General features: G+C 57.3%; 1 protein-coding gene across 4 annotated transcripts in view; it reads left to right on the top strand.

The window, feature by feature from the left end:
* Plxna2 (plexin A2) overlaps positions 1-12151 on the top strand; it is a 204039-nt gene that overhangs the window by 64992 nt on the left and 126896 nt on the right. The window contains exon 4 of one of the 4 annotated variants that reach the window (XM_033762236.1): positions 730-801. The exons of the other annotated variants lie outside the window; for them this stretch is intronic. Coding sequence (XP_033618127.1) covers positions 730-774 — 45 coding nt within the window. The 3' untranslated portion in view covers positions 775-801. Of the gene's footprint in view, positions 1-729; positions 802-12151 lie in introns of those variants that run through there. 4 annotated transcript variants of the gene reach the window in all.

Below are 12151 nucleotides of genomic sequence, written 5' to 3'. Positions count from 1 at the left end.
TGAGCTGTAGTAGGAACCGTGACGTTTCCCATCCGCACGGGAGGGCTCTCTCTGGCACGGCTTCCTCCTTAGATTCCTGTTTGTCTCTCACCTCTCGGAGCAACTTTTCAGTTTCTCTGCCTCCTCCCTCTCCTGGAGGTTTCGGTGCACACCTCTCCCTGCCCTGCCTCCTCCCCTCTGCGAGTCTCCTCCCCTCTGGCTTGGCCAAGGCCAAGTCTTCCCAATCCATCTGCACCTCTTCTGACTCATTAAAACTTCCTCCTGGACCGCGGTGGCCATGGCGGGGATATTTATTTATCCCAGCTTCTGAGCTGCACCCATAATCAAGTCACTGTGCTACTGTGGGAGACAGCACCTGGAGCCAGCTCTGCTCCCTTGGAGAAGAAAAGCAAATTCTGAATGAATAATTGGCCGCATGGAGATTTCAGGTTCTTCCTACACACAACAGCAAACGGAGGGGACGCAGGGCGAGGCCCAGGGTGGTGGGCAGGGGCGGGGGGACTGGTGCTGTGGCCTTTAATGTCAGTGCAGAGAGTGGGTCTCTTTCTCAGTGTCCCATCTGGGTGGCAGCATGAATGGAGAGGGTGGCGGGGATGGTGCTCTTCTCTTTATTTGGTTTTGGACTCCGCATCGAATGGAAACACGTACAAGAGATATGCATTGAAAATGTGTGTACACATCAGACTGCTGGAGAGAGTAGCTATTATGCTGTGTGTATGTTTTTTGCAGAAAGCTGCTAAATTATGTATTGGGCACTGGGCTTTGATCTCATAAACCTGCCTGCAGGCCCCCAGCACCGCAGCCGGAGCACCGCCTAGAACACACGCACTGTCCAGTGCGTGGAGCTCACCGGCGTGGTGGCGGGGATGGTGCTCTTCTCTTTATTTGGTTTTGGACTCCGCATCGAATGGAAACACGTACAAGAGATATGCATTGAAAATGTGTGTACACATCAGACTGCTGGAGAGAGTAGCTATTATGCTGTGTGTATGTTTTTTGCAGAAAGCTGCTAAATTATGTATTGGGCACTGGGCTTTGATCTCATAAACCTGCCTGCAGGCCCCCAGCACCGCAGCCGGAGCACCGCCTAGAACACACGCACTGTCCAGTGCGTGGAGCTCACCGGCGGGCGACCCCAGCCAGCGGGCATTCACTCTCACCCCGCCTCTTCCCCCACCCAGTGGGCTCGTGAGAGCCTTGCGTTTTCCCATCACTGCAGACCCAGGGACGGATCTGCAGGGAGTAGCACACCAGGGCTCCAACCTGAGCACAGAGCTGGCAGGGAGCGCTGGAGGGGGCTCTCCTTGTCCGGGGAAGATGTAACGAAGGACTCCGCCAGCCAGCGGGCATTCACTCTCACCCCGCCTCTTCCCCCACCCAGTGGGCTCGTGAGAGCCTTGCGTTTTCCCATCACTGCAGACCCAGGGACGGATCTGCAGGGAGTAGCACACCAGGGCTCCAACCTGAGCACAGAGCTGGCAGGGAGCGCTGGAGGGGGCTCTCCTTGTCCGGGGAAGATGTAACGAAGGACTCCGGGCCATAGGCCACGCGGGGTATCCAGGGCTGGGCCTGCACCCCGACTCCTTCCTGTCCCCACTCAGGACTTGGACATGGAGGACCCCGGGTGAGTGGTTTTCTGTCTTGGCCTCAGTTTGCACCTTTTAAGTAAACCTTCCTGGCTCCTGGACCTGCGGTACCTCACTCGATTGGAGTCTCTTAGGCGTGCGGGGCTTCCAGCGAAACGGCGCACAGCTGTTGGGTCCGTGTCGCCCATTCAGAGCTCACTTCGAAATCCCAACAACCCACCCTGTGATGTTAGAGAAGAACAGAGAGGATTTGCAGGCTTGGACTTGAGTGATGGGATTGAACTGGGACTGGACACTGTCCTGCGTCGCATCCAATGCTGCCGAGCTGTGTGAGGTCACCGGCATTAGACTGGGGTAGAAACCAAGGCCCAAGGCACCTCTGAGCCCAGGGCCCTGCGGGCTGTGAAGAAGTAACATCGACACCAGTGCCCTTGTCCTGAAACTTTGGCAAGTTCGAAAGGGCTGTGCTTTCCAGAATTCGGACTTCGGCTTTCTTTGAGCAGAGGAAGCAGCGCCAGTTCCCTCCAGCTTTCGTATCTACCACGCCATAGCACACCCGCACACGCACGGGTGCACACCCGCACACAGGACCCATCGCCGGCCGCCACCTCATTGGTAGCAGAACAGTGGGAGCCAGAAGGCCCAGGCCAGAGCCTGGCCATGCTGGGGACAGGGGCTGCTGCAGGGCGTGCCTGCGGGGCCCCGCTTGGAGCACGGCCTTGACTATGAAGACCAGCACAGGCTGGGGTGGTGGCCCCCAAGTCAGGGTCCAGAGAACCAGCTAAGCCCACAAATGAGGGGCGGGGGAACTTGGAGGACTGGGCTCGTGGAACCCGGACCCGTCTCGGCTCCCCCAGCCCAGGGCTCTGCCCTGTGCTCTTCCCCTCACTGGGGATACCAGTCCCTCCCACCCAGCTCAGTCCTGCACGCGCTCCAGAAAGCCATAGTACACCAGCCACGTGGCCACAGAGCAGGGCTAAGACTCCTGATTCTGTCTGGGGGAAAGTGAGGGCTGCCTCACCTCTCTGTGCCTCTCTCCTTATCTACGGACTGGAAATAATAATCATTTCCCGCAGCAGGCTTGTGACAGGTTATTGAGTTACTGTGTAAGGAATGGACAAACCAGTGTCCAAACAGAGGAAGTGCGGTAAATGTCACTGATAATTACATATACTGTAACTGTCCTTTTCATTTTCTCTCTCCCTCTCTCAGTACACGCAGCAGGCCCGGAAACCAGCCAGTGTTAGAGATACACAGTAAAAGTTCGAAAGGAAGGGAAGGAAAGGGGGAACGTGGGTAGAGAAGGGAGCCACCTTCAAGTCCAGTTGTGCAAAATCTCCATCTTGTGAGCCTGGGACCTGCAGGTGCTTGCTGTGCCTCCCAGGAGGGGGCCCCCAGGTCCCTGCCGGGGCTCCTGCGGGGCAGCACCAGGGCTCTCTGGGGACTGTGCGTGATTCACACAGTCACATCTCTTGCACAGAGAGCCAAGCTGTCGTGGCTGCAGCCCAGCCCTCTGGGACAGCACTTCCCAGAGGAGAGCATCCTTAGCACGCAGCCCTGCTCACCTGTCTCCCCCTCATCTGCAAATCACAGCAGATACCAGGTGGGCACCAAACACAGCTGGCAGCAGAGAGACCGAGGGGAAAGGGGTCGGAGGTGCCCTTCCTGGCTTCCCCTGTGATTCCCTCACTTCTTGTGCCTGAGCTCCGTGGATTGTACCCCTCCGAGGGTTGGAGATGAAAACGCCTTACTACTTAGCTGTTCATTCAGACGTCCACTTGCTCATTCAGAAAAGAAAGCAAACTACTGTAGGTGCCTGTCGTGTGCTCTCGGGCTGTGCTTGACGCTTACATCAGTGCTGATTACCGCTGAGCCAGTGGTTCTTCAGGGCGCATAACCTGGAGATTATGTCTTGATTCTTAAGTCCAGGGCCCCTGAGGGGCAGAGACCATGGCAGCTGCTAAAACACTCTCCCACAATTTGCAGAGCAGCCCCACAGTGAAGGACTGTCTGGCCCACAGTGTCAGTGGCACTGAGTGGAGAGACCCTGGCCCAGGCTGCTGTGCCTTGTGCTGACAGGAGTGCGTATCCGCAGCCCTGAGCTAACCTGGCCAGCGTGCAGCGGAGTCACCATGACCGTTTATTCTCCAGAGAAGAAAGCTGAGACTGAGAGAGAGGGATGGCACTGTCCTCCCATCCCTTCACGTGAGCTGCATTTATTGGGCAGCTCAGTAGATTTGGAAAGTAAACCCAGCCCTCAGATCTCCTCGCCCAGTAAACAGCGCGCGCTCTCTGCACTAGGACAGGGAAGAGAAACACAAAATAAGTGAGGGAGAAGCATGAGTTTGGGGAGGGATTACGGTTTATAAAGGCCATCAAGTATGAAAAAAGACTCCTGTCCCACGCCTTCCTTCCCAGTCTCACACACACACACGCACACACACACGTGTGCACAAGCACATGCACAGGACTGAGCACACCCCTCAAGTCCCAGGCTGCCTCCAGGCTTGCACCGGAGCGGGTAGTGATGTGAGTCCACCCTCCCACGACATGTTTTGCTTCTTGCTCACACAGCCAACCCTCTGGCTGGGAAGAGGGTGGAGATATTTCTCCCGCCCCTGGAGTGCTTGATAAAGATCTGCTCTCTGCCAGCCTCCAGCTTCTCCTGTGCTGATCTACCATGTGCTGTGGGAGGCGTGGGCCTCTCTCCACGGCGTCTGGCTGGTTGGCTGTGTGGGCAGAGTCTGTGTGCAGGCGAAGGTGGGGTGGGCTCTGGGATCAAACCACCTCTCTTCCAACCCTATCTTTGCCACCTACTACACAGATGATGTTGGGGAAATCAGTTCACCTTATTGAACATTGGTTTCTCCAGCTGCAAAATGAAAATGATGGGTCCTACTCTTTTAAGAGTTGCTCTGGAAAATTCAATAAGGCCAGGGGCGTCATCACTGAGCACAGCGCTTGGCAAAGACAGGCCTGCAATGCTCCAGGACCCTCTGGGGGGACTTCTGCCCCTCTGCTGCCTCGCCTATGGTGACCTCCAGAACCCGACTGCACTCCACGGCCTGCGGCACTCTTTCCTGTGTCTCCGCGTGTGGCTCTTGGCAGTTGCAGAGGTGGAAAGTGGCTTGCACGGAGATCCCGGTGGATTATTCAGTTGTAAAGCAGAGCCGCTTAGGCCTAAACCCCAGCTCTGTGGCTCAGAGTTCAGTGGTCCCCGTGATCCTCCAAACCCTTGTCGTGTCCTTCCTGTCCCCCTCCGTGTTGCCGTCATTCTCACAGTTGTCCTTGCACCCTTCCCGTGTGTAAACCTGTTGTCTGTGGATGAAGGAGAGGTAAACGGCCGTCTGTCATCTGTTCTGTGGCACTGCGGATGGCACCCAGGGGCTTGCTGGTGCCAGGCAAGTGCTGCGCCGCTGAGCCACGCCAGCCCCTGCACAGGACAACACAGCCGGTGCCCACCCCGGGGCCCCCTCCCACGGGAAGACCTGGGGTGGATTTTCTGCCTCCTGTCTGCCCTCAGAGACAGGATGGGTGTGCCCTTCCCAGAAACGCTCAGGTGCGGCAGGGCATGGGGGGGGCACGTCCTGGGCGCCAGGCGCCTGGGCTCCCGTCCCAGCCTGTGGCCCTTGATCTTGGGGGTGCCGCTCAGTTCTCTGTCTCTAGTTCCGGTTCCTGCTGCAGAAGGCCCTGGGGCAGCTGGAGGGAGGGAGCGTGTGGGAAGCTTGGCAGGCTGCACACCCGAGCGCAGGCAAGGGGAACGCCTGCTCCTGTGCCGTCCCCACCCGTCTGACCAGCAGCCTCAGACTCTCGGTGGGCATTGCAGCTTCTCAGCGCTGTGTGCCCTGCCCATGTGTCCTGAGACCCGGGCAGCTACAGCCCCCTGCCTCGCCTGCTGCCTGGTAGCCTGCGCCATCCCCATGGATTACGCACGGCACGTACGTGATACGTTTCACAGAGAAAGAAGGGACATGAAATGCAGGCCGCGAAGAAGAAACTGCAGGTCTGTCCCCGAGCATGTGGCCTGGCAGTGCCCTCCAGGTGGGGAAAACTCGGTCACTGTCCCAGCAGGAGGCAGAACATCAGCAGAAGGGGACAGAGGTCCTCGCAGGCCCCTGCAGCTCTGAGTGTCATCTCTCCAGGAGGATTCCGGCTTTCGAGGCTTTTGGGTCCGCGGACCTGAGGTCAGCCTTGGAGGACAAAGCAGAAAGCACGGAGCAGAGCAGCATTTCCAGTGTCGGGTGTGCATGGGCTTTCCTTCGGAGAGCATCGGGGTTTAGGCTCTGGCGCGGCTGCTCCCCACTTTCAGATCCAGCCTCCAACCCCCGTCTCTCTCACAGTGAGGCACAGAGCCCCTCTCTGGGCCAGGTAACAAAAAACCTCTTTTTCTTGCCGGTCACTGACACACCCCTGCCAGTCTGGGAGCCATTGCCTCTTCCAGATGTGGGGTAATTACAGGGCTAATCACCCCAAGGTCTGCTGGGGTCCATCTCGGAGGTCTGCAGGCCCTTTTATTTAATCCTCACAACAGTCACTGACAGTAAAGGAGAAGGTAGGAGATGCCTCAGAGGGGCTGAGATATTTGCCCAAAGACAGCAAGCTGCTCATAATTCTAGTTCAGATTTCTTGCAAAAGAAAAAGAAAAAAAAAACCTGTAAAATGTCTCGTCCCTCCCCCTGCCTTCCTTCAGGAAGGATTTTGCACAAAATAACATCGCGATTCCCAGTACAGCACTCCATTCCTTAGCTGCCTTCTCTGCAGTGGGGCCACCTACCCCTCACCCCGTTTCTCCGTCTCCGCCTCCTGCCTCGAGTCTACCTTTCTGAAAGATGTTCTTGACACTGTTTTTAAACAGCTGCCAGCAGCACCTGCTGGCATTCTCTGTCGCAAAAATAACAGCACGACTTTAAAGAGAGAATCGGAAACAAGAAAGGTGCTGGGAAGTGTAGTTGTGGGTTTGGCTTTTATTCTTTTTTTGGTGTCATTTTCCTCAAAGATTACATTTTCTTCTTAGTTGATTCTGTCTTTTTGCACTCTACACTGTATTTATGAATCCCTCTTCCCAAATCTTACTTTGAAAAGCAAGAGAAGATAATCTGTTTCAGAGTTAAATGTGATGTCAACATGTCACTAGATTCTTAGTTCGGCCAAGAGAAGTCACGGGGGTTCTGGCTACAGAGGCAGCTTACCCACCTAAGCCAGAGAGAGAGAGAGAGAGACAGAGAGGAGAGAGAGAGAGAGAGAGAGAGGGAGAGGGAGGAGGGGGAGGGGAGAGGGAAGGGAGGGAGGAGGGAAAAGAAAAAAGGGAGGAAGAGAAAGGATGGAAGAGCCAGCCCAGCCTCCCCTCCTTCTGGGCCTCCTTCCAGGAAGCGCTGATGTGGATGATGAAAAGAGTACTCTGAGCACCCGCGACACTCGATGATAACTCCCTCGGAAAGTCATTACCTGGGTCGCTTTCCCTGGGCTGCACTTGTGCCTTGGTACCTGTCCAGTTGGCACACAGCTTCACCATCGGGAGAGAAGCTCCTGGTACCCCGCCTCACCCACACCTGTCCTGTTCACTTCTGCCTTTTGCCAGCTGAAACTCAGATCCAACACCCGGTATTTTTTTCAGGTAGTAGGTTGAATGCAGTTGATGTTTCTGCTTCCAGACAGAGGCAATGAGGAACAAAGCAGCAGCTCTAGGAAACAGTTCTGCCTTGCATATGCCAGGGGCTGGGGGCCTGTCAGGGCTGCAGGGATGAGGTTACTAGAAGCAGGGTCCCTGGGAGCTAGGCAAAGGTCAACCTGAAGCTGCATCTGTGGGAACCATCAAACTAATGACTCCACGGGTTTTCTTTTGTGTCATGGAAAAGGTTTCTAGGGAATTCTTGCCAAGTCTTTAGAAGAAAAGATATATATAGCTAAAGATGTGTATATTTATAGAGAGATATATGGATGTATTTATGCCAGTCTTGCCAGTTAGCTGTGCAGCAAGGAGGAGGTACTTCTGGGGAGCGGCAAGGTCCTAGTCACCCCTACCATGCTTTCTGCCCTGGAGAGAAGGGAATCTGAACACTGGGGGAGGTTGCTGGGCCTGGCCCCTCTGGAGCCCCCTCCTGCCCAGGGTGCCCCTGTGGCAGCCAGGCATCTGAGCCTCTAGCTTGCTTTTGAATGGTGCTCCCAGCTGGAGGACACCCTGCTGGGAAACCCTCCTGGAGGCTCAGAGCAGACCAGAGAGGCCAGGATCCCATGTGGAGAGATGCAAGAGTGGCTGAAGGAAAGGAGGGTATGGCCCCAATGCCTTTTGCCCGCACCTGTGGGGAAGAAGCTGCATCCAACGGCTGGTCCTGGAGGAGGCTCTGGGAGGCAGCCTGTCCTGCCAAGGCCACTGAGACTAAAGATTCTTCCTGGAAACCTCCCTGGTGCATGTGTGCGTCTGTCCCCATTCCTTTCCCTGCACACCCTGCCCCATAGGGCCTGGGTGGTGAGTACGGCAGACTAATGACTACACCGCGGCCGGCCTCCTAGACTTCCCTTCAGTACTTTTTTAAGCAGGGGTGGATGGGAGGCAGAATGTGATTGCGAAACCCATTTGGCTGTAGCTGCCGAATTCCTGCTCTGCTCAGCCTTCTCTCTCCAGGCAGGGGATTGCTGGGTGCCGGGAAAGGACCCGCGGGCTGGAGGAAGGCTGCAGTCAGCGGAGTGAAGGTGCTTGCGCCCGCTGACCCCTTTGCTCCTCAGCTCACCCCGCAGGCCTCCTTGGGGCCAGCTGTCCTTCCTAGGGTACAGGCTCTCCTGTGGGCATCTGGAGAAAGCCAGAAGGAAAGCAGACTCAAGGAGGAACTTTCTAGAATGGCACTTTCCAAAATAATTTGCTGTGACAAAAAAAGATGCATCTGTGCTGCTATTACAGTAGCCACCATCTCTGTACTAGGGGATAGAAGTGTTGGTGCCCCCGAGGAGCTGGATGTCTTCATTTTACCTGCCTTTAATTAACTTAAAAATAGAGAGCTACATGTAGCCGGGGAGCTGTTCTGGATAACGCCATCCTAGAGTGGGAGGAGACGCAAGTTATGAGCTCAGGGCACCAAGGGACCTGAGGGAGACCCCACCTCTCTCATCCCGGCTGAGAGGGGGCAGCTTTCTAAAGTGTCCTGGTGCAGTTTCTTTCCCATCTGCCCCAGAGGAAGCCGAATTCTCAGCCAAAGCATCAGGCAGGCCCCTTTCCGAGCTCTGCTCACCAGGCAGAAGCTGCAGAGTGGGGACCAGGGCCCAGCACCCAGGGCCCCTTACCCTCTGCCACATCTGGCCTGGCTCCGGCATCCCCAGCACGGGGTCCCGGCAGGGGTGCCCCATGGTTCAGGGCTGCAGCTGCGGACATCTGGTTTCCCTCCCTTCCCTGCCTCTTCGTTTCTTTTCTGTCAGCAGCGGCTCCAGGCTGCTAAGGGTCAGCAGAGCACTGAGGCCCTGCAGCCCTCTCTTCCGGCTCCCTCTGCTCCCCCAGTCCCTGCTGAGGAAGGTCAAGGGGGAAAGAAGAAAAAGGAGACAGGAAGACAGAGTGAGGGTGAAATGAAACGCTAGTGACATTCAAGCAAGTGACCTCACACACTCGCCCTCCCTGCCCTCAGTCCGGATTCAGGGTGAACCTGTCTGCTTACAGTGGTCGCAGCTTCTCTCCTGCCTGGGGTGCCACCCCCACCGTGTGTGCACAGTAACACATGTGCCTCCTTCGTGCTGTGGCAGGTCCATCTGTGACCCTCAGTCCTCTGAGCCGATCCCGCTCCCTTGCTCTCGGGACTGAACACAGTCAGGGTCCCCTCTGAGTCCAGCCTTGCCCTGCCCCTCCAGGCGAACAGGAGGGAGGCTGGCAGCTCTGGCTGGACTCCGCGTGTGGAGACAGCTGGTGAGGGGAAGGTGGTCTATGTTCTGATCCTGGGACTTTGGTTGTTACTGCTCCCCCAGCCAGGGAAGTCCCCACCCTGCAAAAGGGCACCAACTCCCCGGGCTGTCTGGCGTTCACCCAGGGGTGGCCTCGAATCCACAGTGTTGGGTACAAACCCACTCCACAGCCCCGCTCTGCCCCTCAACCCTTGCTTTCTCTTCTAAGCAGCAGAGGCAGAAGAGCCCTTGTTCTGCTGTAAACACTTAGAGCAATGGCAAATCTGCCTCAGTTTCCCCATCTACAATATAAAGAGATTGCATGGTGAGGCTCTCCCAGCACTACCCTCTGTGAGTGTAATTTTCCAACAGCCCCACTGGTGTGGAGGAGCAAGGTGCCCCTGTGTCTGCTGGAGGGAGTACAGCCCAGGCCGCAGCCTTCTGGTAGCTCCCAGTGCCCAGGAGGAGGCGAGCCTGCTGCTCCTGTTGCTGAACTGGTTTGAGTTGCTGCTTCCCCAGGGGCTGAGCTGAGCTGGTGGGGGAGAAGGAGAGGCGCTGAGTAAACTGTCTTCTGCTTTGTGGCAGCTGCAGCAGGGAAGAGTTAAGTAAGACAACAGGAAGAACTTCCTGCATCATAGATGGCAGGGGACCCTTGCTAACCTTCTCCCAGCAAAACTCCAAATAGTACACATTGGCGGCTCTGTGCTTCAGGATGTGTATGGCTTCACACTCCCAGACCATGGCCCTGGCCTAGCACAGGCCTGGCTGCAGATGGGGGCAGGCTGGGCTCCTGGGCCAGGGGCCTTGCCAGACAGAGAACAGGCGCAGAGCCCCCCCCCCCGCCTCTGCCCTTTGCACCTTGCTTAGCAGTGACCCCTAAATTATGAGCTGTCTGCTCCTCTCTCACAGGGCTGATGGAGGTGGAGGTCAGAGGTCCTTTCACAGTATGTTTTGGCAAAGGAGGCCGGGGGCAGCTGGGGGCTGGGCCTTTCATCCTCCCAGGCTCCCTAAGAGGCAGCTGTCCCTTGCCCGTGATTTGGGGCATGTTGGGGCGTGCCTGTGGAACTGGAATGCACCCCTCAGGGTCCGGCTGTGCAGGAAGGGTTAGGTGAGAGTCCAAGCCTCTGCCTGAACCTCCTGTCCCTCCTGTCCCTGCTCCCTTGGCCTCAGGAGGCCACAGTGCTTGGGTGACAGCAGCCCAGCCTGGGCCCTGGATATGTTTCCCAGCAGAAGGCGGCCTCAGCTGGCAGCCTGCATGTAGCGGGGATGGGGTGGCGGGGTGGCCTCAGAGCACGGAGCTTCTCTGCTGCTGCTTGTGACCCCCAGAGAACCACAGTGCAGCTCTGCCTCCTGTCCGTCCGTCTGGCCTGTGCAGTCCTGAAGGGGCAAAAGAGCCACACTCAGGGCCTGAAAGCCTGGGCTTTCGCACTGCCTGCCAAGGAGGCCTGCAAGGCTGGGGTTTGGGGTTCCGGAGGGGCCGCCCCGACTCATACCTCCCCTGGGGGGACACCGATGCCTGACCAAGCCAGGGCTGTGGTGGTCCCACCTTCCCTGGCTACCCCTAGGCATCTTCTGCCCCCTCTGGGGCGGTGCAGCATGACTCATGAGGGGCAGCTGGTCTTGACAGGAGGACCCTCGCCAAAGCGAGGTGCCGAACCAGTGAAGCTCATTTTCCACCTCTGTGAAGCAGCGGATGCAATGCCCTGTGGTCCTCTGGAAAGTGGGTGTTGAGTGCCTGGCAGAGTCCTGCAACCCGGAGACACTTGCAGCCTCTGGCTCTCGCGCGGCAGCTCTTGCCCCTCTTCTCTGCTGGTGGCTTTGTAACACATCTGGTGACCACCGACCCCCAGGGTCCACGGCCCTGCCCAGCCACATGAGGACTGAGGGGTGGTGATAATGATGGGCTCTCCCGGCCTTCACCCAGCACCCGCCATCTGGGCCCAGCAGTGCCCTCGAAGCCCCTACCCAGCCCTCACCCCCTACTGCCGAGGGCTTCCTGGGCTGACAGCTTGAAGACAGGTCATTTTTCTTCTCCCCTCTAACTGCCTTTACTCCCCTGCCCACCCCCTTCCACATTAATGACTTTAACATACTCAGTTCTTTAAAGAAATACAAGCCCCCAGTGAGCCGCTCTAAACCTCATGTTATGGACGAGAAACAAGCCAAGCACATGTTCACAAGTCACTGCTTGTGATGACAGGGGCCTTGTGTCAATTTCCGCCCTGGTTGAGGCCCCCAGTGGGGGCGGGGCAGCAGCCGAGGGAGAGACTCCAGGTTTGCTGTCTCCTTGCCTCCTGTGATCCTCCTGGACACGCCGCAGCATTTAAGGACATAGTTTATCCTGGCAATGGTGGAGAATAGGAAAGATGCCTTGGGCAGGACAGGCAGGAGTGTGGAAGGAGGATGCTACCAGCGATCTTGCTTATCCTTGAGAGGAGACTCTAGCTCAAGCTGTCTATGCAGACACGCAGCTCCTGCCTCCCGCCGCTCCTGGGCTTTCCTGGAGATGCCAGGCCCCAGGCTCCAGGGCTGCCCTCCCCTGGCCCTCGGAGTGGGCGGCATCCAGGGTGAGGGCCTCCCTCTGCCTTGGGTCTGAGAGGCCGTGGTCAGTCTGGCAGGGAGAAGCAGGTGCTGCCTGCCTTCTGGCTGCCTCCACATGCCCACCTTGCCCCTGTTCCAGGAGGGAGGAACCCACAACTGCAGCG

This window comes from Fukomys damarensis, unplaced genomic scaffold (assembly GCF_012274545.1).
Source record: "Fukomys damarensis isolate Sample0158 unplaced genomic scaffold, DMR_v1.0_HiC HiC_scaffold_11, whole genome shotgun sequence".
In the NCBI taxonomy this organism is placed as follows: Eukaryota; Metazoa; Chordata; class Mammalia; order Rodentia; family Bathyergidae; genus Fukomys; species Fukomys damarensis.
The sequence above is the reverse complement of the archived record's forward strand: the minus strand, read 5'-3'. Positions and strand labels throughout refer to the sequence as shown.